The 26934-nt window shown below is 41.0% G+C and overlaps 2 protein-coding genes and 1 long non-coding RNA gene across 8 annotated transcripts in view; 1 reads left to right on the top strand and 2 right to left on the bottom strand.

Moving 5' to 3' along the window:
- The window catches only part of TM9SF3 (transmembrane 9 superfamily member 3), a 46100-nt gene extending 23278 nt beyond the window's left edge, over positions 1–22822 (bottom strand). Inside the window, 6 exon segments of the mRNA XM_048069020.2 lie at positions 1460–1537; positions 3820–3980; positions 7255–7377; positions 13874–14069; positions 22495–22672; positions 22674–22822. Of these exon segments, the coding sequence (XP_047924977.2) occupies positions 1460–1537; positions 3820–3980; positions 7255–7377; positions 13874–14069; positions 22495–22672; positions 22674–22807 (870 nt within the window). The 5' untranslated portion in view covers positions 22808–22822.
- Positions 22777–26388, top strand: LOC125183383 (uncharacterized). The gene is made up of 2 exons (XR_010832962.1): positions 22777–22903; positions 23611–26388. It is a non-coding gene; the product is annotated as an uncharacterized lncRNA (long non-coding RNA).
- The window catches only part of PIK3AP1 (phosphoinositide-3-kinase adaptor protein 1), a 57444-nt gene continuing 56463 nt past the window's right edge, over positions 25954–26934 (bottom strand). For all 6 annotated transcript variants that reach the window (XM_013171265.3, XM_048069018.2, XM_013171254.3 and 3 more), the window contains one exon: positions 25954–26574. In XM_013171265.3, coding sequence (XP_013026719.2) covers positions 26520–26574 — 55 coding nt within the window. In that variant the 3' untranslated portion in view covers positions 25954–26519. The remainder of the gene's footprint in view (positions 26575–26934) is intronic.

Below are 26934 nucleotides of genomic sequence, written 5' to 3'. Positions count from 1 at the left end.
TTTAGAAAGTGTAGCTCAGTATACAACCCTTAAGGAGATTGTAATAACAGGTTTAAACCATCACAACTGATATCACCAATTGGTTTACGCTAATCCTTTTTGCTTTGCATTTACTTCAATCAGAATAGTACATACTGTAGTTATTCAACTGACAAGCAGTGGAGTTGTACAGTTGTATCCCTGAAGTTCCACCACTTCTTAGCGTGTGAATGTATCTACTTGAATTGCCTAGTATCTGCTGCACACCTGAAGTTTGCATGCAGATATTTACTGAAGAAGCACTAAAGAAAACTGGAGCCACCCTATTTAAGCAACAGAACTACCACTTAAAACAGTCTTAGACCTGCCTGTCTTGTTGTCCCAAAACACCTTACCATTAATACAGCAGTCCAGTAGGCTCCAGTCTGCATCAATATATCAGACTAACAAGAATTAAATTTCTCAACATCAAGTAAATTGAGGAAAATTTTTTTGCCAGCTGCTAAATGGGATGAAAACCTCAAATTTACAGGCCAGAAAGACATGAGGAACAATAAAGAGGGGAAATAACTAACCTGAAGATTTTTTATTTTATTTTATTAAATAACCCTCTATTGCCTAGTAGCTCTATGCCATATCAACTGAGGTTCTTCAGGTCTGTCCAAAAAAGTTGTTGTTGCAGTCCTAGATTCTACATAGAAAGCTTCTACACTGCTTACTGTACTTCAGTTGAAGTACCGAGTGCTACTTCAATTAAGTTAATTTTGTAATTCTCAAGCAGTTTACAACACAGCAATATTGAGTTTAAGGAGCCCAGCACAATTAAGCTTTTTGTATAACAGAAAAGCACGTTGGATGGCCAATGTTTCAATCAAAGAATTACATTCAAAATGTTTGTGAAAGATTATATTCAGAGAGAGTTCCAACATTCACTTTATGATTAGGTGTGATTGTTTGAACTTATGTTTTTATATAAAAAAGTAGTTTCCCACCTCTGTGCCACCCAAACGCCATTTCACAAATTTGCAAAGGGAAAAGGAGGCAGAAGCCAGCTTGCCAGAGCATACAACAGGCAAGCAATTTAAAGAAAAAGTAACCCCAAACCCAAAAATGCTCCGTTCTAAAAATTGCAAACCACCTTTTGGCCTGAAATTCACAACAGCAACGGGATGGGTGATTTCAGTAAGTTTAACAATACAGTGCATGATGATATCTATCTGCTTCAGTGCAGAAGACAATTCACAAACATAAAATAAGAATAAAAACAAACAAAAAAAAAAACCACAACCAAGACACTGAGGGAATAAATGTAAGGTCCAGAAATAAATTCATCACTGGTTGCTTCAAACTGGTCACCCTGACTCATTTTCTCCTTAGAAGAACAGTAATGGGAACAGACAAAAAAATCCATGACATCTTCCAAACTAACACACCCATTTTAGAGCGTTATTTTAGAAGGTTGTCTTAGAACAGTACATACTCTGTGCTGAAAGAAAGATGGGTCAAGGTACTTGTCAAATCTGTCTTCAAATTTCACATCTGACTTCTTCCATTTCACCTACAAAGAGAAAAATTTACACTTGAGAAGCTTGTTATAACATTCAGTTATACCCACATGCAGAAACCCAAAACAAAATTTTTAAATCATCCACTTTAGATGCTTTTCTGAAGATTGCTTTCTGACTGCAGGCTTCCTTTCTCAACATTTCCATGTACTGACTCGTACAGAAAGAGGCTTGTGGAGAACGTTACCAGTGTTGCAATGAGTGATGAAAACTTCCTCTACTTCTGCTCCCCTCATAGCAGCTGAAATCCGTCTTGCTGCCATGCATTGAAACTGGTATTCAATGACATCAGCATCTTGTACTCAAATTCTCTGAGTACAGTGCCAAAGAAAAAAAGAAGCAGTCCAGCAGAAGTGAGGGAGATGAGAAAATATAAGAGGAGATTTAAAACATGCCAAGAAGAAATAAAAGGGCATAAACTGAGACACAAGGAGCCTGGAAGGAAACTGGATAAAAGGGTTCAAGGTAGACCTAAAAAGACAGGCACTAAAATTTTGAAAGCTACAAGCTAAAAAGCTGCCACCTAAAATCTTTAAGGCCACATCATTCTGCAACGTGAACACTTCAATCAGCAATAAAGAAGGCTGAAAACAATTGGAAAAGTATACATTTATGGCCATACTGTCACAGAGTAGCAGCATGTATTACTGCTGTCAACTCCCTAAGCTCTACAGAGCACTGCTTTGGATTTGGAAGTGTTAACTGTACTGATGAAGTTGCTAATATGGTACAAAAAGTATTTGTCAGAATCCTTCACAATATTGTTTTTATTCAAAATTTTAAATGCAGTTCCAGAAATTAAATACAAATCTATGCTAATATTTTTTCAAAAGCATGCTGAGATTAAGAAACATCATGATTTTTATTGTTCATGAAACTAATGCAACTCTGTTTTGCATGTTTTAAAATACAAGACAAGCATCTATCTTTTCCAGAAGATGCTTTCTTACTCACTATAGAAGAAAGCTTACAAACATAACTGAATACCCCTATCACTCACCACAGTCCTGTGACATACTAAAACTGAAAGACTTAAAGATTACACTCACTCTTAGGTACGATACTAACGTTATCACTTCAAATTACAGCATGGTTCAAGATGAACAGCTCAAAACTTTGAACACTGTTCAGCACTGCTTTAAGCAGATACATTTCTCATTACAGCACCTGCAATTAAGAACCGTTGTTTAGAGTAAGTCCACCTGATACAATTCAGGAATTAAACACCACACGCCTGCCAGCCCAGCAACTGTCCAGTGGTGCCAAAAGACATGGGAAGATAAGCCTTTAGCTCTGTACACCAAAAGTATTTAAAAGAAACATCTAATGTTACTTTAATTACTGACAGCTACTCAGCACTGTCCAGCTCCAAATTAAGAGAGCACATGGACTTCATAATGCTGGTGGTATTTGAAATAGAAAATTGCAAAAATTCTACTGTCAATTTTGCATCAGGAACTTAACTGGAGAAAGCACAGATAAAAACAATTACCTGCACTTCAAACAGTACAGCTTATTCAAAATAAGGCAAATATAATAGCGGCAAGAATATTCTCTGAAATAAAATCTTATGCTGACACCTACTGCTATCATTCTGTAGAAAAATGATGCATTAAGAACTAGTTTCTGTATCTGTGTGGTGAACATGAGAGAAGTGATCCATTAGAGATTTGAGTAATGTCAAATAATCAAGGAAGGGAAAACAAAAAAAAAATCATTATCACAGATCAGCAAACACAATTGATTCATTACCTTTTATCATAACAATTCAATACAAAAACAGAAGGCTTCAAAGAAAACTTTATAAATAAGGCTGTGAATTTCTACTGCAACTGCAAAAACAAAGTAAGCATTAATACTAACTGCCAGCAAAATACAAAGGTTTATAGTGGGTTTTGCTCCTAACTCAGAATCCAGCTCAAATTTATGTTGCAGATGTTCCATACATTAAGGAATTGTGTAGCTTCTTTAGGGTCCTCTACAGTTCTAGACTCCATATCTTTTTGGACATCTTCCTTTCCTACCAAAGCACTTTTCTGCAGATTATAGAAGCTTTGGTAGGTTTGAAGTATTTCAAAAATACTCATTTTACATTTACTCTTAATAAACCTACCGAGATTCTTCAGTAATGAAAAAAATATTTGAAATAGTGAAGATGCATCTTCCTCTAATATAACTTTACATCCATACATAGCTGTAGGTACACAAGTAACTATTTTAAAGCTCTTTTATCATGTAAAGTTTCTTATTACACAAGCATCACCAGATTACTTACTGAATACGACATCTGGATTTTTGTGTTTGGCACCAGTTTCACCTTTCCTTCACTGGTCAGATTGACATCCACAATTCTATTGCCATTGTAACCAATTTCAAGTTTTTTGTAAGTCCAAAGGTAATAATCTTCCCCATTTTCATCTGCTTCTCCAACAATACCTGTACAGGAAACAAGTTTAAGCATCTATTACAGGTATGCTTTTCAAAAATTATGTAATTATGCTTAGAAATATAGATTACAAAAGTTTTGGCAGCTATAAAATAATATTACTGCAGTAAAAAGAGAACACAGAGACCTTATGTTCCTTCTATGAACTGTGATTGAAGGTGTGGTCCATGTATTAAAGTCACCTGCAAGAAGCATTTTGCAGTGGCATTAAAACACCAAAACATTCAGCTACAAACACTGCACAAGCAACAAAAGAATTAGCAACAATTCCTCTAATTTTATAGACTTCTTTATGGACTTCTCACCTGATGAAGAACTAACTGAACACAGATCTAAACTCTGTGAATATAAGTTAGCCCCAGACTTCTATATTTTCTCATCTCCTTGTTCAGCCTATCCCTTCACTCACTCCCCTTCCTTTTCAGAACTCTGCTTTCGTTCTCTGCTCCTTAGTTGATCTCCCAGAACACACTTTTTGCTCTCATTTGCACACAAGTTTCTGCTAGTTCCCCAAAAAACACAGTTCCTGACTACTCTGTTACTTTCACTTAAAAAATTTTAAAAATCATTTACTTGAAGATTTTTGGTCACCTCCAATGTTGACCACTGCTCAGAAGCTCCTGAAGCAGAGCTCGCTCATTGTTAGCTGTGATTAAGTTATTTTTCAATAATCTACTGCAAAATGAATAATCTACTATAGAAAAATTCCAGAGAATGAAGTACACTGAAAGAAAACAAGCACTCATTATCTTTAAATGTCAAGATCATCATAGAGAAGATAACATACAAGACGGAAACCCACAATAAAAGCACCTAAGACATACAAAGACCAGGAGGGAGGGAGAGAGTAAGTAGGTGAAGGACATGAAACAGGTTACAACAAAGAGCAAGTGTGAAGGAATGGCACTTACATGTGCTTTTAATTTTCAAGGAGGTATTTTCTGTTGTATTTTTTACTTATGCTCATCTGATCTGTCAGAATTGCCTCGTATATGCCACATACGTGAAGCAGTTTGCGCCTTTGCCATACAGCCTAACACCTGGCACACCATCTGTTCCCATGGCATTATCCAAAACAGTGACAATACAGATCTCTAAACCACTTGAAGGACATTCTGATCAAATGCTGCACCTGAAGGAATGAACTAATACTCTGCTCCATATACTTCGGGAGATGTCCTGAAACAGACAAGCCTAGCTACTCCACTGGGGGATAGCAGCACAGGAGAAAATAGAAAATTGAACAGTTTTATCTGAATGCACTTAAAAAGAGTTAGTTGCCCTTTTCAGATCAAAACATAAAGTGCAATCCTTCCAAAGCCTTCAAACAGCAGTTTGAAGTCATTACTTTCAGTCTCCAACAGTTAAGAAAGGTATTTCACACCTGGACTTTATTGAAAGCAGAGTACTCCTTACTGGATGTTCTGAGGACTTTCTAAGGATAATGTCAAACGTTAATGGTTGTGCATATGTCACACTGACTTTGACATTCGTAAGCCTTACTAAGGTGGAAGACAATGAAGAACATACAAAATGAATTTAACTCAAGTTTTCAGGAGACAGAAGAGCACTACAAAACTACCTGAATGAGCCCAGAAAAGATGATACCCAGAGCCCACGTGTTTGTAAGCTGTAGCATTAGGAATGACTTCTAGTGCATATGGAGCACACTACTGAAGAACATTAAAAACACCAGATTCACGTTAAAATGGATTTTTCAGTTCAGAACATAAAATTGTCAGTGTATAGAAAGTTTTGTAAGTATCTTTGTTCTTCAGTATTTGAGCTGACAAAAAAAATCCAAAGACAAAACAAGAAATATTAGTCAAAAAAAGTTTTTGAGACTAGCCACACATGGTTCCGGCCTAGCATCTATCACCCTTGGGCAGTCTAAAGCTGCCACCGATCTAGGCAAATCTGTTGCCTTTTTTTCCCCCTCCCTCTTCTGAAAGGTCAAAACCAAAAAAAAAAAAAAAAATATTGTAGCAACGACTGTGATTCATGCATACTTTTTAAAAAGCCTCCCGGAAGCTGTACAAGAAGCACAGTAAAGGCTACCAATTAATTAGGACCTACTCCAAGCCTTATCACAGAGCTGTTACACACCCTAGGCAAACCAGCTGAAAAGAACTAAGATGGTATTAGTCCTTCTGTCAGACACTCTAATGTATCTCTTAAAAAGAGATAAAAATAAAAGAGGAAGAGACTTCCTGACTAACAAATAAAGCTCTAGCATATCTGGCTGGGACTCAAGAGTCAGTCACTTTCTAAAAACAACTAAAATTGTAAGTAAGAGCTAAAAAAAGAAAACCAGCTTCTGTCAGAATGGAGAAATGACGGGTAGCATCATTCAGCATACTACCGATCGAAGGACTTCTACCATTAGGTTTAAATTGTATTTTTGTAGGTGTTGTGGGGTTTTGTTTATTTTGGGGTTTCGTATCTTTCTCATAACACAGGCAACAAAAACCTTAATGTAACAGTGTTTTGTGGTGCTTTTCCTTTCCCTTCTGTTTACATCAACAACAGAGAGGTTAGAGTTTGGGATGTTTGGTTGATCATTATTACTGTAAAGTACGAAGTGTAATGTGCAGAGCTTTCTTTACTAGGATTGTGACTAGGTACAGGGGAGTGACAAAAACAGAGAGTTTATGAGACAATGGCAGTGATGCCACATAAAATTGATGTAACACACAAGCACTTCTAGACCAGAAGCACTGGTCTTAATAGCACTCAGCAAGAACAATTTTAAGAACTGTACAGGAACATATGAAATAAAACTATTCCATATAACCACAGACTGCACATGCAAAGCTGTTATAAGCCACAAAATTACCATAAAAGTAAATCAAACAGACCTTGTGTTATTAACACACTGAGGAACTACCAAAATAACACTGAGACAATGTTTTACGGAAGTTGCGATTCCTGAACACACTAACACGGACCTTATCTTTGACCTATCTAATTACCACTTACTTGAACTTTTAGAAGAATTTAACCCTAAGAATTTAGTATTATTAAATCAGTAGCTGAGAAACAAACCTGGCTTTCGCTGCTTGTGCACTTCGTTAGTACTAGTCACCTATTTCTTCCTTCAAAGCAATAACCCTTTAACTCATTTGTATTACTTGGTTACATAAATTATACATACTTGAGAGTTTCTTGTAATGAAGCTTATTCATTGATGACTTCACAAAACCCACTAGCACAGTGGGTTGTAATCCTGTAGCTGCAATCAAGTTGTTAGTGCACATCACTCACCCCATATCGGCAAGTCATCAATATACATCTGGTACCAATAGTGATTTTTGATAGCATACACAAAGGCATCTCTTCTTCCTTTGTCCAAGTCAATTTCACAGTAAGTAGTCTGCATTACATCCTCTGAAAAAAAAAAAATTAATAAAGCACTGTTAATGATTTATTAATGAGCTGGCTCAAAACGAACACAAACCAAGCAGATGGAAGAATGGGCACTGCTGGAGTCTTTAACTCCTCTTGGCTATGTTCAAGTAGGTAACAGAAAAGGACATTTAGAACAGAACCATTAAAGCAATTACATGACTGTTCTTGTAATTCTACCTTTCCATATGAAGAAGCTTCCCACTGACTGGTTTCAGAGTAGGTTTCAGGAAAGGTTTCAGAGTATCCTTGTGCTATTTTACCTGCACAGGATGAAGATCCATTTGCTGATGGTAGCTTTACCTGGACATATAGATCGTGAGAGCACTTTTACTTCAACAAAAGCTATGAAATTATTAACAAATAGATAAAACCATAGATGATATTCACTCTCCATTCTAGTATTTCCAGGCTCATTGACTGTCCCCACGGGGGCTAGGAATACTGTTCATTATAAAGTGAAAGTATTTTAAAGTTCTGAGCTATTTCAAGAAGATAGCATACAGGAAGAAACAAAGCAATCAGGGTAAAGATAGAAGAAAAAAAAAAATACAGAAAACAGAAGTAGGAACAATGCAAAGAATGCACAAGAGGCTGCATTTGGAAATAAAAAAATCCACCCCTTCAAGCCAGAAAGTTATTTTTCAGCATCTACAAATCAGAAGTAATGCAGTTAACAGCCACGTTTTCACACCTCAATTTCCTTTTCAAGAGAAACACAACAAAAGGGCTCATATTTACAAGAACTCAGGCAGCGATGGATTTAGAGATTAAAAAAATAACAGCTGTTTCTATGTGAATGTTTTCTCTCTCCAAATAGTAAAAAATAAGGTGAATGTAAACAAATCCCAGCTTCCTGCTCCCTCCTTTGTTATCACTGAGAACTGGGACCCACTCCTAGTAGACAGCATTAATTTGAGTCCCAAATAAAGCTCTATTTTGTATCAAAATTCAGCTTACTCAAGCTCTCCTACACACTACTACAACAAAGTTTAACAAGAAAACAATCACCTATACAGAAAAAAAAACACTGATAAACAGAATATTTCCAACGCAAAATACTATCTCTGATAACAACAATTTGTGAAAACAAAAGTATGGACAGTAACTCTGGTCAAGCAAATCTGATATACAGCTTGGAGAAGCAAGACAGTAAGAAATCAACCAACAGCAGTCCCGCACAGTCAGAGTAATTTCCTGTAGCCCTGGAGAAAATAGTGCCACTGGCACTGGAGTGGATGCAACTCCTTCTCCTATTTCCTATGGAAACATTAACATTTTCCATTTTTAGTTCTTCCAAGATGTAAGGAGTGCATTCTAAGCCTCATATGTACACTGAAGAAAAAATCGTTTTTCCAAATTGACATATTAGACAAACATTTTACTGCTCCGAAGTCATTTAGAAGGCTGGGAACAAAGAGAAAAACAAAATCATTCAAGCCAGCATTCTGAAGCATCTGTGGGTTATGCCTTCAAGATCCATACAGGTACATTCAGGAGAGAAAAGCCACTAAAGCTGGCACTACAATGGGAAAAGACTCAGAAATCCAGGCCTCAATTTGCATTTATGCCTCTGTTGAGCTGCATCCTATACTTTCTGGACGACGTTTACAAAAAAAAAAACAACACACAACCAAGCCTGTCTTTGGCATTTTTTCACTTTAACAGGTTTTTGAGTCACCTTGACATTAGTTAAAGAACAACAAAAAAGGATAATGCCTACTTTCTGGATTTGTTGCTAAGTAGGGATTAATTCTTTCCATAATACTTGGCATTTTATTTTCCCTCTCTAGCAGTTTCATGCAATATCAAGTAACACATAGCCCCTTTCTAATGTTAGATTTTAATTCTCATAGGATTCTTCAACACAGAGAGGTTCAACACACACGAATTAAAACAGGGGTGAAGTTACTTCAAAAAGATCAACTGGTAGAGCCTGTTAAATGAAGCACTGCAGAGCGCCAGAGCCTGATCTGGGGGAAGTGGTATGGGCCAGGTTATTTTTAAGCAGCTCTCTCTCCTGCCTGTATGTTCACCAAAAAGCCACACAAACAGCTGAACCAGCACACAGGAATGGGAGCAAGTGCTACTACTAAAATAAAATCATATGAACTACACATACATACTCTGTTGAGAGACCTTTCCCATTTTAGCCTGAATACAGCAGCCTTTGTTTGCAGTTATTAACTAAAACAAATCTGGAATTCGATTATAAGACAATGCCAAGTTCCTCCATTGGCTTTCAGACCCTAGGAATTTGCTTTTTTTGCTAACTGAAATAAGCCATTCGGCATCTAATCCTGGGGGATGTAAATACTGGCTTTTGCTGCTGTAAAAAAAAAAAAGACTTTGAAATATCATTTGAAGGGAAATGATGGCACTGATGTCCGACTTAGGCTGCAGATAGCAGCATGTCACGAAAAAGCTGCCTTCCTCCATTTTTGTGGATTTTTCCTTCCAGCATCCAGAACACCAAGAAGCCCTCACAGTGATAAAACAATCAGCTGTAGATCAACCATGTTACAAGTTAATCCAGTGCACACATGAAAAGCCAGCAGAATTATTCAAAACAACCTCATTTAATTCTTGCAAAACACATGCATGATTTTAGCAGCAGACATTTCACTCTCAGCCACACTATGCAGTCCAGTTCCTCCCACCTCCCCCTAAAACAACTCCTCCAGGAAGGCCAGGCAAAGGGAGTGAAGACAACCGCTCCAGCCAGCAGGAACACTGAGCTGTGATTTACAGGATCGCAGAATCACTTCAGTTGGAAAAGATGTCCATGATCATCAAGTCCAACCGTTCACCTAGCACTGCCTGGTCTACCACTAAACCATGTCCCTAAACACCACAGACACACCTTCTGAATACCTCCAGGGACAGTGACTAAACTATTTCCCTGCATTTGCCTGCTCCAATGCCTCACAACCCTTTCAATGAAGACATTTTTCCTAATATCCAACCTAAACCTCCCCTGGCACAACTTAAGGGTGTTTCCTTTTATCCCATCACTTGTTGCTCGGGAGAAACCTTTTTATTTTTAATTACAGGACAGAATTAGACAGCTACACTTAAGGCCACAATTAAATAAAAGTAGCTTAGAAGGGCATTCAGTGGCTGTGGAAGCTGGAGACTACTTCATTACAGCTTTACCAGATCTAAAGTTTTGCCTTTGTTAGATACTTTTTAATCTAAGTTATGGTTGTAAGAGGAATGTGAAGTTTGAGACAGGTATTGCATAGTGCCTACCTCATGGATGCCAAAGGGGTAACATTTGCAGGTCCACTAACATCAGTAGCACGATAACAAAGTTTTACAAGAGAATGAAAGCAAAATGTGTTACAAAAGGAGGTACACTTATGCCAGATCTCAAATTTCCCATAAAATCTGATCAATTAGGTTTCATTCAGACCTATGAACTACAGACATATAAACCACATAAAGCCTTCTACGCAACCGTCTCTTAGTACACTGAACATCACCCTGCACACCTGTCACATTCTCTAGAGGTGATATAGAAGAGAAGCTTTGGGAAAGGAGTTCTTATTCAGAAGTACAGTAATTTAATAACATTTCTAAGTAAGTGCAAAATTTCAGTATGTTAAAAAAACCCTTTCCCCTTTAAATTCATCTTCTCTAATTGGGAATGTACTAATGGCAATGTCAAAAATTAATTTTCTAATTGAAGCTGCTATGAAGGCAATGTTCAGTATGTTTAATAATTCACTAGGTCTCAGGTGTAATGTGTAGAACATGTCAATTGAAATGCTTGAATAAAGAACTTGACATATTACATAAAAAACATCATTACTCTAGATTTAGCTTGACAAGAGAATTAAGCCGACTAAAACCCTACAGGTTTATTACAAGGTAAGCGTATGTTAATGATTGACTTTCTTCACAAAAATATTTATACAGATTTGGGACTTAAAAAGACCAACATTGTCCATATTTGTAACAAAAGGGAAATCCAGCTATCCTATATGGCCACAGGTGTCCTTTCACATGACATTTGTAAATGCAACAAGGAACACTACTACATGGATTCCTGGTTACCCTGTAGATCTGTCCCACCAGTCACCACTGTGAGCATCCAAGTGCAAACCTCCCTTTCTGGCAGGATATATTTCTGCAGAGCCTTGATTTTGCAGCTTCCTATTCTATTTCAGAAATATTGACAAGCTCCACTGATTCAACTGACAGTTTTATTTATCCAGTGTGTAGTACTTCACTTACCGACAGCTGCATCCTAAATAATTCTTTGAATATGATGAACAAGATGCAGTTTCACATTTACCTGTTACTGCAGTCAAGTCAAACTCTGATGACAAGAAAGGAACTCATTTTTATTTGTTTTTAATTTAAAGTTCAGTCACCTTAGTTCAACTTATTTTTGTGTAAGAAAACAGGGGTTATGTACCTTTCTTCTAAGTGTTAAATGAAAACTACTGAAACAAGCATGTTAATTTCTTAATTAAATTTTTTACAGAAGTATTTGAGAGTTATTCACAGAAGAATGGACTTGCCTAATGCTTTCCTTCTGCATATTTCCCTCAGAAATGGCAGAAAACATTCTGGAAAGATAAACTCCATAAAATTTCAGGTTATAAGGTGGTTACAAGAGGAGGCAAAAGATAAACTGAAAATTTCATCTATTGCATCTCTTCTCTCAGGAAGAGCAAGAAGATTGTGCTTTGCAAGCCTAACCCAGCCTCACTGCTGCACGTACTCGTGATACAGCAGAGGCTCTACCTTTTTTGCACCTCTGGAGAAGAAACTTCTCCAAGCATTTTAGCCAGCTCCTGCTGTTGAACCAGTCCTTCCCTCAATAGCATCTCAGCACTTCCACTATAAAAACAGACTACTAATTACTACTTCCAGATCCATAAGGAAAGAGGCAGGCCCAGGACAGACTTGCCAAGCAGTGAGGAGCAGCACAATCTGCTGCAGTACTCCTCCCAGCCTTGCCGTGGCAAAAAGATAATAATGACAGGGGAATAAACTAGTCGTGGGTAATGATCAGAAAATAAATTGGGGGATAAAACGGTGAAATAAACCTTACTTTGCTTTAGGAATAGGATGGAGAAAGTGCCACCACTCCTAACAGTATTTGTCTTTTCAGTGTGGTGCTGAATCTAGAAAGTACACTTGTCCCTGAAATAACAACCTCTTAGCAGAGATGTAGCAATTAGAGGCAGCAAAAAATTAGACATAACCAGCTGTAAAAATAAATATTTATCGTATTCTGTCAACAGAAGTTTTGCCTAATTTTCACAGACATGTTGAACTGCTGCCAGTTGCCCTCTCTGTTCTTTCCAATTTGTTTCTGAACGTAATCTATGAGCTCTGACATGAAAGCTCTTTCCCTCACATTGATTAAAGTTTTCAGCAGGCTACAAATCTTGCAGATCAGCAACAGGAATATTTTTTGTTGTTTGTGCAGGCACAGTTCAATTCTTAAAGGAAAGATTCAACTCTGAATTCCTTTAATACAGAGATGCAATCACTTATATAACTTAAAACTTTTTGAAGTGTTCATGATTTTAACCAACTTTTACTTTTTTATTTAATTTATCCACCTAATAACACAAGTATAATCAAGTCTCTTATTTTGGAGATGCCAAGTTTTGGATAAAACTTTTGCAACCTACAAAAATTAAGTCCCATCTGACAACAAATGGTCAGACTTGAGACATTATGCTTACATTCCCCATCCAGTTAAGCACTGTTGATGCAATGAAGCATAGCCTTCAAGGCTAAAAAAAAAAGTATCTAACATGCATAGACTCCCAAATTGGATTAAATATATAAATGTTACATTCAATATAAGCAAAGCGAATCTATTGTTACTTATAGCACTACAACTGCCAGTTACAGTATTTGGAAAGACTTTGAGTACCAAAGAACAGAGTCCAGAGAAATTCTGCAGTAGAAGTCTCATTCCATAACACCAACAAATATATCTGCAAGAAGCTGGAGCCAATGTGATACCACAGAAGTATTTGCTAAAGGTATTTTAAACAAGACAGTAAACAGACGGACATAATAATTAACTTATTAGAGAAGAACTTTGAATTCTTGAGTACTTGCTCCTCCTTTCCAATTGCTGAGGGTTTAGAAGTATTCAACATAACAGAAAAAAATGCGTTGTCAGAACTGATAATTATAGAATATTAATTCCAGTAAATATGCTTTTAATCGTTCATATGCAGAAAGCTTAATTTTACTCTATAAAATATAATCAGTTATTTCAGAAGCATGCGTCTGCTCTAAGCACCTTCCTTAAGGGGTGTTGTAAACTTTGTAAATTGAAAAGCAAACAGGAGCAGGCAACCTTGCAGGGCATTAGAAGCAACAATGAGAAAGCCACTCAGTTGCTGGCGACAGCAGACTTTCAGTTCTTCTAACTCAAAAATCAAGTTTTACAGGCTCATGTTTTTTTTAAAAGCAACTAAACGCGCTTTCAATTGCTTACCTTTAAATTTGATGTCAAGACCACTAAATTCCAATTCAACTCCTTGAAGTGCTTCTCCTAGGGTTTCATGGTAATGGCTGATGCTTTTTTTTGATCCCACACAGAAAGGAAGAGAGAAGTACTTGTATGTTTCTTGGCGATTGTGGTAGGGTCCTACTGTATTCATCCATAGAACAACTTCCTCTTTATCTTGATACTGAAAAATAAAGTTATTGAGTTAGATGAGAAGCCCAGCAGCATAAAGATATTCTAGAATCTCTCTCATTCATATAACTATCAAGGCGGGACACTTGATCACAAGCAATGGTTTCATTTAAAGACAGCTTGGTGTTTTTATCTTTTGGGTGACAGCAGTTATAGAACAAGATTTTCAGCCTGCTTTCCTTTAAAAGATTTAGCTGAGAGACTATCCCTTAAGTATCAGAAGAGGGGAATTCGTCACACAAATTTGAAAGAGAAGCAGAAGAGTCAGAGAGATGAAGTGGAGAAAAGCAGAAGTCTCAAACATAAATAAACTTTTTACAAGTTTTGGGGCAACATTTATCAGTTAAATGCAAAACTCTACGCATTTCCAGTGAGACAAAGGAAGTATCAAATGATTTGTTAAACAAAATATTAGCAAGCAGATCAGGCAGTCTACCCACGGTGACAAGTATACTTTATTTTCCTAAAATGCAACTCCTTTTCGTTTCTGTACTGGTAGGAATTACATTCAAAACTCCCAGAAGCGCGCGACGCCTTACAGGAAGCTCTAAAACTCAACGGTGGCATACCTACAGGAGCCAAGAGACAAAACGGTCAGACAGAGGGACTGTATCTGGATACATTTCCAGTACACTCACAGTGAAAAACCAGACCAGCAAGGCATCTGGTGGTTGCCATGAAATTCTTTGTGGGAACAACCACCCTTAACTTTCCACAGCTTCTGTCAGCCAGTAAAACATTCCTTGGCTAGGAGCCAGTTTTTTTTTTTTTTTTTTCCAATTTAAGACCTTGAAAAAAGTCCTTAAATCCATTCATCTATCAGTATTCCAATACTGCCTGTATCCAAGAGAACGAAGTGATTTGCAATCGTTCCTTGCAGTACATCTGACTGCATATGAACGAGGTGCCAGGTTTGCCAAATATTACAAAGCCTCTCAGCCAACACAACTCCTTCACCTACTGTAAATTCAACAGATGAGGAGGCAGTGATCTAACTCCTCAGGCAGAAAGGAAATACTTGTAGCTGTACACACCTCCAAACACATTCACCATACAGATCCCGATTTTTTTTTTTTTTAAGTACAGAAGAATAAAGTACTATTTTAAGACCAATTCACAAATGCCAAACACACTGGAAAAGAAAAGAAAGTCAACTGTTAACTAGCCTTAACTATTTCATAGATCACAATTGAAACACTCAAGGCAGCTCTCCATTTCCTTCCAACAAATGAGCGAGGGTTCTTCAACTCCACTTATTCTGAATAACCACTGTCATACCAACAGGTTAACCCAGAAATAATTAGCTGCACTTGGGATGCAATAAATTCTTCAGATGAAGTGTTGAAAGCTACAGTCAAAGATTTATACAAGCATATTTTGTGGAATAATTTTATTCTTTTAAACAGATGTCTCCTCAGTTACAAGCCTCATCTTTCTTCACAAAGATGCACTGTCTCATGTGAGTGATCAAGAAGAAATTTTCAAGACCTTCCTAATTTCATTCTGAACAGCAGCCGAGGTAAAGCACTCATCAAACCCAGCCGTGAAAGGCACGCACACGCTGTGGAACAATTCTGAAGGGTAAAGAACATCAGTAAGGAAGAAGAGAAAAAGTAAAGAGCACAGCAAGAGAAAGTAGACATTCCTCCCCTTTGCCAGCAACCAGAAGGGTTATACTAGTGCAGCGCATTTGTCCAACTTCCAACAGAGGTTGGGAGAGAAGAAAAAAGGAAATTTAGTTCCAGCCCCTCAGCAGCAGATAGTGGAATTGACACCACGGTACTGCCTTCAGCTCTTGCCAGTGCAGCAAGGGACAAGTTGGTCCATACCTCTTTCCTGTTGTTCTGCCTAGACATCTTTTGTTTCTCCCTCTGACAACTGCAGAACATATTTACAGCCCTTTCTCAAAATAGTCCTAGCTTGTCAAGCCCCCAGTTTAGCATTATTCCTTGTAATGCAACAGCTTACGTGTAAACTGAACTACGTCTCTGCACACCCCTCAGTAAGGGAATATGACAGCATTCGTAGCTCTGTGAGTTCATCTGTGACAGTGCCTGGAAGAAGACAACGCTGACCACTGTTTCACTTGGCTGCTTGCTTCTGGCTTGCTTCAGAGTGAGTTGGGAACCCTCCATCCCAGCACGGCCCAAGAGAAAGTCGTGCAGGATGGCTACACCGAAGAACAAGGCACGTCAGCCTTCCCAGGCTGTACCTCACCGATATCAGCTACAGCAATTTGCAGTCCCTCACGTGCCCCAGCGCCCTTCCAAACTAAAAGGGTTCCAGTAAGAAAAACAAGCTTAAGTGACTTCAGTCTGAATTTGGGGGATGGTGGCTAGCAGAAAAATCAAATGCATTTTCTTTTCTCTGTATTTGCTGGATTATGCTCAATTATAAGAATGAGCTTTCAGGTTTAAATGCACCTTCCTGTTAGCCATCTGTGACCTCATTTAAACAAAATATGCAAAGGACAGCTAGCAGTGTCTAGTACGGCACGCCTTCCACCCCGGCAGCTGAAGCGCCCAGTTGTAGGCAGTGAACTTCCCTCTGAAGAAAAATATAGAGGTGATCAGAGAGACACGAAAGGAAACATCTCTACCATTTTAAGGAAGTCCACAACATCCCACCTTAAAATGCCTAATTAAGCCTAACTTCATCCTGGAGCCCGAAGAACAGAGAAAATAATGACAGACTGCTGAACTATCTTCTGGAGCTCGGTTGCTTTCCCACATCAGGGAGTTGTCCATCCATTTTTCTCTGCAATGTATATTGCCAACCTTCCTCAACCAAGTTCTTTTACTTTATGACTTCCTTTTGTATAAAACACATCTTCCCTTGGCCGCAGAAGCCCTGGCAGTTAAGACACAGGCAGTCACAAAGTCCCAGTGAAGCCTATTATCACTTTCTCACTCTTTAAACATCAGAAGATGCAAGAGGATGTATCCGTGACTAGTTCTACAAAGCTTTTTTTTTTTTTTTTAAGTGGTAATGTAATTTGCTGGCAAGAAACTCAGGCCTCCCAGAGTTCAAGTATTTTTTTTTTGCGTGTTGCCTTTACAATGTCAAAGTATCTACAACAAGTAATAGTGGCAAAGCACTCACAAGAAAGCAAGTCTTATTTGGATGAGACAAAGAACTAGAGAATCTTCTAGGACTGTTCTGTCACCTCTATATGAGGACTCCTCGGTTTGGAGAAGTACCATCTTTCATCTTGGCAGAAAATACATACTGAAATAACTATTCTCGTTTCACCAGAAACCTACCAGCCAGACACACTAGACAAAATGATCAAACAGAACCCTGAATTTTTCCTTTTTCTATTCTGATATTGACCAATAAACAACTGTTCAGCTGTTCTCTCTGAGCTTTGAGCACACCAGAGCAAATCAAAATCCTATAACCTTTTGTTAACCTTAACAGGCAAGTCAGCAATAGCACATAGTCCATACTAATATAGAGTAAGATAGGATGAAGAGTCTAATGATATTTTCTTAACAATTGTTACACAGCAATATAAAACTTGTGTAACCAACCGCAAGTGTGATAGATGCCTTCTCTTCTACTACACAAGGAAATACTTCGATTCACTGAGATTCCTCCAGACTCCATAAGGCAAGAAAGCAGCATCAAGAACTCCCTATCAAGACAGGCACAGAACGAACAAAAGAGTAAGTCAACCACAATGTGCGAGAACATCCACATCAAGCATCCACCAAGTTAAATTCACCAAGACTAGACGTCTTCTTAGGAGACTTAAATGAAAACTTCTTGCCCCCGTTACACATACAGTAAGGGCTTTTGAGTCACCGCTTGACCCGTCATTGCTACAGGCCTTTTAGAAAAGAAGCAAACATTTTAACAGCCAGGTGGTGGAGGACCAACCTGCGCCTCAAGCACAACCGTGTACCAGCTATAACCATCATCACAGCTGGGGACACCTCTTCCAGGGCAGCATGGGATGGTTATACTGCCTGCGCAGAGATCTTGTACCTGTGCAAGCCAGAAGTGCCCTGAGCCCATCCCACCTGTAACAAGGCAGCACATTCCGGTCCCCTGCTGAATAGTCAACAGGCGTAAAGCTGGCACGCTTTGCACTGCCCGAGCACTGACTTCCATTAGTTGAGAGTACAACTACTGAACGCTCAGGTCTGCGTGCCACCTCGAAGCTTACTGCAAAGACAATTTCCATACAACTGTACGGTTTCACAACCATTCAAACATGGCAATGCTGAGACCACCTTCAGCACAGGACACATTTCTTTCTCGTTACCCAGCAGGGCACTCGCGATCTGGAACACAATTTAATGTTCTCTTTGCACAACTGTAGAAATGAGCAGAGAAACTCTAGAAATAAACAATTTAGCCCATAAAACAATTAAGGCTAGATTAAGTCAGTAAATGAAAGGCTGCAGAAAACAGGGTAAGACTGGTAGGTTATAGATGTTTTTAAACCATTAGAAACACCTTATAAAAAATGCTGGAGGCACAGAGAGGATTACAATTACCAAAACTTACGTGATGATTCAGCAAAATGATTCCAAATCAAGACAGTTCCCTTCAGACAGACTACAATTTTACCCCTTTTCTCAGATTGAAGTTTGCAGTGAGGCTTCCCAGAAAGCAGTGCCTGAAATACTAGCACTTATTTCAGGGAAAAAAGGACCAACGTTATCTGTTACTGGCAGAGCAAAACTGCGGAGCAAAAAGCAGGGCACGAAATAATAGAGGCAGCAAGTAAGACTCAATCAGCGACTAATATCCTGGGCTTCTAGCGCCCGGTACCTTGGATATTCTGTCAGGCATTGTCATAATGTGCAACTGCAGCTCATATCCACAGTCAATTAAGCTGTACATTTCAGCCTCGTGCTCTCCTTCAGATGGAACAGTTTATTTCTAGCAACATCTTCATGTTTCTCTCTGAATTTTAGGGCTCACCAAAGCATGGCTACAACGGTAGAGCAGCACAGTCCGAGCTACTGTACAAGCAGTCTTTTCACTGCTACCCTTCCTAGACACACGGGGCTGCTCAGGCGTACCTCGTCCTGCTTCTGTGACACTCCTTCCACCTCTTCAAAATGGAACCACAAGAGCTTCAAAAAGGAACCAGACTGCCTTGCCCGTCTGCATGCAGCTTTGTTTGCAAAGATGTATTTTACCTGCACGGAAGTGTTTCCTACAGTGTTTCTCCAACGGACGGTTTACAGATACTATACAAATTTCGTAACTTTGTGTGTTAATTTTAAGCAAGATTTACAGTCTCAGGGTTTTAATGTAACTCCATCAGGTTGAAAGTTCAAGAGAAATACTTTTCTCAGTTATTACAAATCAACTCTTTTGCTATTAAGCATAGGCTACATTGTGTTTATTTTTCACTATTTGTCATTTATTTCCATGCTTACAAAGCATTAGAAACTAAACTGAAGCAATATTAAAATGCTACCTACTCCTTAGACCCTTCCACCAAAAGCCTTAAGGTATTTCAGAGTATTCTTATAGTTTATCATCAGCTCCGCCAGGTCTGGTAACAGAAGCCGTGAAAGCACAGAGCAAGCAGAAGCCAACAATCCTAAACCAACAACCCTGCTCCTGCAGGATCAGATGGCATTGTGATAAGGCCACTGATAGCTCATCTATACTCTTGCTTCCACAAGTACACGCACAACAGTCAACAAATGGAACAATTATCAGGATACAGGCAAAAAGCAGGAACATAGGCAAAAAGCAGTTCTCCTCAATGTCTTCAAAAATGACTTGGATGTAGGCCTAGAAGGTGTTTTGTTTGCAGATGATACTAAATTGCGAGGAGCTGTTGACTCCCCTGAGGGCAGAGAGGCCTTGCAGAGAAATCCTGACAGACCAGAGGGCTGGGATATCACCAGCTGTATGAAGCTCAACAAGAGCAAGTGCTGGATTCTGCACCTGGGACGGACGAGACAACCCTGGCTGTACGTACAGCCTGGGGGACGAGAGGCTGGAGAGCAGCCCCACAGAGAGGGATCTGGGGGTTCTCACCGACAGCAAGTTGAACAGGAGTCACCAGCGTGCCCCGGCAGCCGAAAGGGCCAGCTCTACCCTGGGGTGCTTTAGGCGCAGCGTGGCTAGCCAGCCGCAGGGAGGGATTGTCCTGCTCTGCTTTGAGCTGGTGCAGCCGCACCTCAAGTACAGCATACAGTTTTGAGCACCACAACATAAGGACATAAAACTATTAGAAAGCGTCCAAAGGAGGACTACAAAGATGGTGAAGGGTCCAGAGGGCAAGATGTACGAGGAGCAGCTGAGGGCCCTTGGTTTGTTCAGCCCAGAGCAGAGCAGGCTGAGGGAAGGCCTCATGGCGGACGGCAGCTCCCTCACGGGGAGCGGAGGGGCAGGCGCTGAGCTCTGCTCTCTGGGGACAGCGACAGGACCCGAGGGAACGGCATGGAGCTGGGACAGGGGAGGGTCAGGCTGGGGGTTAGGGAAAGGTTCTGCACCCAGAGGTGGTCGGGCACTGGGACAGGCTCCTCAAGGAAGTGGTTATGGCACCGAGCCAAGCAGTGTTTGGACAACGCTCTCAGATAGTTTGGTTTTGGGGTGGTGCTGTGTGGAGACAGGAGTTGGACTCTGTGATCCTTGTGGGTCCCTCCCAGCTCAGGATATTCTCTGACATGACACGCTCCGAAGCATGAATACAAGTTGAAGAATCAGCAGCCAAGTTTTCAGTTTCTGATAAATTGTTCTGTGATGGTCTGAAGTTAAGCTGATGTCTTTTGATAACCAAGATTTTAAATGCTGTGTCAGATTCCGATTTCCTCTTTACTTACTATGGATTTTAAGCAGTTAAGTCTGTATCATATAATTGTATTTACACTATTCTTTCTCTAAAGAAATACATACATCACTTTTAAAGACAGATATATAAGATAAAGCACGCTTTTTCATAGTTTTAGTTATTGATCTAATATAGCTGTGCGCACCCAGTATCTCCAGAAACATCACCACTTATTTGTAAGCAGTAATAGGACACTAAGTCCTAGAGCTTAATGTGGGGTCCTCTATTGCACAACCACCTTTTATAATATTTACTTCTACAGTCCTACAGTTATAAAATAAAGGACGCAGATAAAATATTAATAGCCAATTTGAGTATTATATACAGAAACACATTATAGATATATTATTATAGGAGCAGTAAAAAGAAAAAAATTAACCTGCTAACACAGAGCATCAAACACTTAAGGTAGTACTTCCAATTAAGCATGCTGCAGATAGGTAAGACACTGCACATCTGCAGGGAAAATTAAAAACTGTGTCAAGATACAATGACACCTCGTGACCCCGACACAGCCAGGTGCTCGGGAGCGCAGAGCCGCACACTGCAGGATTAACAAGGAAGCAGCAGCCTGTAACACTGCGGGCAGGTGGACTGGATCTTTAAGTCAGTGAAAGTTACTCTTTCAAGTTACTAAGTCTGAATCAGCGCGCTACTATTTCCCCTCCACTTCCCAAAGAGCAAGCAGAGCCTCCAAAACATAACCAAGCACTTCAATTACACAAAGACACATCTTCCAAGCACAGTCATTTTCAAACCTGAAAATTCACGGACGTGCAGTATTCAAAGAACGCTTCCTTTAGTTTCTTAATCTAAAAACGCATGTGCTAATAAAACACCACTCTGTGCTTCATTTATGCTATTTATACTTCCACCCCAATCTCCCGTAGAGTATTAAAGTTTCAAAATGACTACCCAACAAGACAGACTTCCAAAAAAAGATAACTGTCCTCTTCCATCAACTATTTCTGACCTCTCATGTGACGTTACTAAACTGGACATCATGCAAACAAGAACACTAAACTGAAAGACAGAGTTATAGTCTTGGAGATTTAAGTAATTTAGATGAAAAATTGACCGATTTTAAAAGGGAATTTGTAACGTCCATTATTAAATCGTTTAGGTAGTTATTCAGAAAAATAAAACTGTTAAAAGAATTCACTTTTGAAAAGACAGCTCTAAAAATTAAAAAAAAAAAGATGAATTTAATGATGGTTTTGTGAAGCACTTTTCTCCCTGTAAGACTACCAGTATTAAACGAGTTACGAGGAAAGTCCCGAACCGAACAGCCTTTAAGATAAACGCAGTGCCCTGCCGAGAGCTACCCGAGCAAACCCTGCCCCCAGAAGCCAGGTTCAGCCAGAACAGCCGCAGGGCCCTCAGCCCGCTTCAGGCACACCTGCTCCTTGGAAGCGCCCAACGCTGGCTTAACTTTCACGTCGCTTAACGCGGCGCTAGCAAACCCCAACAACTTTCCTAAGACAGAGCCAACCCCGAACAATCCTCCGGCGGCAGAGCGGCACGGACCGGCGTCGCGCTGCCCCGCTCCGGGGAGGAGGCCGCACGGCCCCTGCCCTGCCCTGCCCTGCCGCCCCCGCCCGCCCCTCACCGTGTGCTCGTGCTCGTCGGCGCGTGCGCGCGGCGGGCAGAGCAGCAGCAGCAGCGCGGCGGCCGCGCGGAGCAGCAGCAGCGGGCGCGGGAGCGGGCGCGGCCCGGCCGCCGCCATCTCGGGCCTCGGCGTCCCCGCCAGGAAGCAAGGCCCCGCCGCCCGGCCGGCCCCAGCGCCCCGCCGCCAACGCCACTTCCGCTCCGCCCGGCCACGTCATCCGGGCCGCTCGGCGGAAGGAGCGCGGCGCCGACGGGGGGCGGCGGGGGCCAAGCGAGGCGCGGAGGGGCGGGGCGGGGCCGCCCTGCGCTGTCATGGCGGAGCTGCGCCCCGCACGGCGCCCGGCGTCCCAAGCGCGCCTGACGGGGGCTGCGCCGTCTCGGCGCACTGATGGACAAGCGCTGCACCTCGCGTAAACACACGGGCAGCGCGGGGGGCGCTCCCCGGGCTTCGCGGGGTGACCCCAAAGCGATTCCCCTCTCATCCCTACCTCCGTAACCGGAGTGAAGCCTTCCCCCTGTGGTCCTGCACATCCAGCCTGTAGCTCAGCACGCTAAACTCACAGGCGCATTTGCAGTCCTGTGTTTTGCTAGAAGCAAGGTCCTCTTAGAAGAAATATTCCTCAAACCCTATTGAAAACCCTTGTTTACATTAAAAAATAAATAAATAGGAGAACCTAGGCGGCTTTGCTAACGCCGTATGTTTCTCTCCAGTCATTGCATCTCAGCCCAAAACTGAGTAGGCCCCCCTTGGGAGGCAGAGAGGGGGCTTCAGCGTCTCTGTTTATTCGCCACTTAAGCCTCTCGGTCAACAGCGGGGCCAGCCAGAGCCATCTGCTGCGAGGGCTGCGAGGGACACTGTGAAGAGCAAACACTCGTCCTGGGCCAGCCAGCTGCCACCTGAGCTCCGTCAATTGCTCGGTGCCCAGACAGGCGGAAAGGCCATATACTTTTTACCAGCAATTTTATTATCTGCTCAGTCCTTGAGCTCCAATCCTAGATGAAACACGCTTTGTTTCCTCTCCCCAAGCATATTCATGCATAATCAACGATTTGGTCACATGCAGTTTTCTTCTCCGGTCTCTGCTGAGCTTTAATTTCAGTGCATTTCTCACCCTAGGTGGTGGCGATACACGCCACACGCTCCTCCAGCACAACTAGAGTCTACAGCTACAAGGACTCTACACACAGAGCCGTAAGAGGGGAAAGCAATTAAATGAAATGAAACCAACTTGGAGACACATTTGGGCAGCTCAGAAGGTGCGTCTTTGCTGATCTGCGAAAGTCATGCCTATATCCCAATCATTTAAGTGCATTTTACAGTGAAGCCATTTGATTGCTGTTCCTTTTCTCCTTGACAGGGTGACAGTTCTGCTGTGACTGCCGGGCAGCGGTTTGCCTAACTAATCCAGGCAGACTTACAGGCAGACAGTGAGAAAGGAATGCTCGAGACTACAGCTACATCTCGGATCTTTCCCCTTCCACAGTGCAAAAGGGATGTGAACAGAGCACTGTTTTAAGACTTCTCGGCCTCACTGATCCCAGCTCACCTCTCCTCCAAGCCAGAGCTTGCATTTGTTTTTGTAGCATTTGTTTTTGTATAATAGCTCAGGTCAGACTGAGGAAGGATCTAAGCTGCAACTGGGAGACGGACCAAAAGACTACTTATGAGACACATTTCAGCTATTTGGATGTAAGCTGTCTTGCTGCAGTACTAGAAATACAAATCCAGTTCACGGCCAAGTTAGCAGGATTATGCAAAGGCAAATGCTCAGATACAGTTCAGATAAATCCTTCTCAGAGAAGACATTCGTCTATCGCATGCAGGGGGTGCAGAATTAAAAGTCAGGCAGGGGAAGACAGCCCTGGACTGCTTCCGTCCAACAGCTCTGAAAGGAAATCTTCTGTATGACATTCGTATTTTGCTCTTCACCTCCTGCCTTCTTGCAGTTTTCCCCGCATGCTACATTTCTGTCTTAAGTTGTGCCTGGCAAACGTGGAAGCAAAGTTCTGTCACATCGCAGTTCCCATCTCTGGAGCACAGCTGCAGCCAGAACTACTAAGATGGGGGACCTTTGAACAAAACCAGGGAGCTATGTGCAAACCAAGTACACACGACAGCTGAAGAAAATCAAACTGTTAACTTTCCTCCTTTAATTTATTTCTTATATCCCTGCTTCTTTCACTTATCTGTGGTACCATCTTCCTCATTTCAGCACCAAAACCTCCTTCCCTGCATCCAATTTGACTGAATAGTGCTAGGAATTGTGTTCTGTTTCTAGAAGGGCACAGGAAGGCAGCTCCCACCTCACCGTTCCCCTGGCTACGGTGACCAAAGAGCAAACTGTCAGTAAGAGCTTGAACTGTCAGTGAAGAAGGCACTGAGGTCCTGAAGAAAAAAAAAAAAAATAAATCCTCTTCATCAACAGGCCTGCAGTACCCAGCCTGCATCCTCACAAAAAGAGAGGCTATGTGAAATGTACTTGGAACACAGCCTGTGGGTTTTAACATGTGGATGACATTTAGCTTACACTTATGCCCATGGGAGCTTCCACCTTCCCTCAGTGGTGCCTGAGTCATGGCTGGCCTCTGTCACTCTCCTGCAGCTCCCTGTGCTGGCTTCACCCCACTGCAAGAGAGCTATGGACCGCATGGAGCTACAACTTTCGTGCCTGCTCTGCTACAGAGCAAGAGAAGCTTACATGACCAGATGGAAACTATGCGTCTCTCAGGGGAAACTGCTTGAAAACCAAGTAGGCAATGTGGCTTAATGCTCTACCCTGAATGCTGTCTTGCAGAATTCCCATTTATGTCACTCATGGACAACCAGAGCCCCAGACTTGTCCCCCAAGGGTCAGGATATGCACAGAAGATTGCAAAGCCTTAAAAAAGCCTACTTTAATGATCCCAGCCTCTTTGGATGAGGAATCAAAATTAATTTCTGCTTTATGTGCTTTCTACACTTGGCACACAGAGCCCAACCAGGAAACTCTCCTTAAGTGTCCAAGTCCTCAGGCAGAAGAGACTGGACACAGCTGTTGCTGATTCACATTGCCAGAGCAGAGCAAGCAAAGCCCAGCCCCAGGCAGGATGCCTGCTTCCACACGAGTATTTGTGAGGTGTGCACATCTATAACTGGAGAGCAGCTATACTATTCCAGGACATGAAGTGAAAGGTCTTCATAATGCTACAATGAACGTGTGCAAGAGATACAGAACAAAGCAGTGCTGCCTCTTCCTTCCCCCTAATTTGAGAGGTCAGTCAGATGATTTCAAAGAACAATAACCCCCACCATGGTCTAAGTACAGCTGTTTTGACACAGCAAATCCCTTACCACCTGCCTTGGGAATTTTCACGGCAAATGTGTCACACGCTGCACCTTGTTAATGTCTGTCCTCTTCAGGGAGGGATAGGGAAAGACATTTTCAAGAGTGTATGAAAAACACGTTCTTAAATAAAGATAACTTCTCATCCTCCTATGGTTTAATGAATACTGGAAGGAGATTCTAAATTTTCTGGAATTTCACCGTGTCTCCACCCAAAATGTTACACCAAACAGCAATGCATTCATCTGTTCCTGCTGTAACGAGTGTTCTTCAAACAAAGTCTTTAAAATGATTGTCTTTACTTTTTGAAGCATGTTTTCCAGTAAAGCCCTTGCACGTTGTATCGAAGGCTTTGTTGACAATGCTTATCAGGATTTAGTTTCTAAAAGGACAAGCTCTTTCTTGATCAAAAGGAAACTCCATGTTGCTGCAGGGCTGCCAAGACACACAGCAGTGTTCTCTTTTCCAACCGTGACTTTTCCTTGAAGTCTCAAAGCATGAAAATTCTTCTAAATAAAAAGTTGTAGAAGGCCAAAAAGTCTCAATGAAAATCATGGGTAAAGTCACCAGAGCTTTAGAGCGGAAGAAAGGGAAGAAAACATTTGGCTCCCACTTATAAATAATTTAAGACAACCCCAAAAATATCTGTACAAATACACACATACAAACAGAAAAATCTCATATTCCACAGATGTTGAGAGATTCAGCGACCTCTTGGGGGCACAGGTGGAGGATAAAGGCCTTCAGAGCTTATAGGCCTATAAAAAGACAGAAGACAGATACATTAAAAAAGTAACAAAGAACAGGGTTCTGGAACAAACTGCATGCAAGAACATCGTATCTAATAATGCTGTACAAACAAGAATCATACAAGAAGAAAAGCAGGCTATCAGTGACTCAGCAATAGAACTGATGCCAAGGTGCCAGAGCCCTGTTCCTGACCAAGTTACTTCTGCTCCTACTTTGCAATAATTCTACCATTACTTGGAGGAGATGGCATAATGCTTGTTTGGAATAAAACTTCGATATTATAGTAGCTTTTTTTCCCCTGAAGACTAGACAAAGAGCAATAGGAAAAGAGCAAAAGGTTCAAAATAAAAATATGTTTACTCAAACTA

The sequence above is a fragment of the Anser cygnoides genome, chromosome 7 (assembly GCF_040182565.1).
Source record: "Anser cygnoides isolate HZ-2024a breed goose chromosome 7, Taihu_goose_T2T_genome, whole genome shotgun sequence".
In the NCBI taxonomy this organism is placed as follows: Eukaryota; Metazoa; Chordata; class Aves; order Anseriformes; family Anatidae; genus Anser; species Anser cygnoides.
The sequence above is the reverse complement of the archived record's forward strand: the minus strand, read 5'-3'. Positions and strand labels throughout refer to the sequence as shown.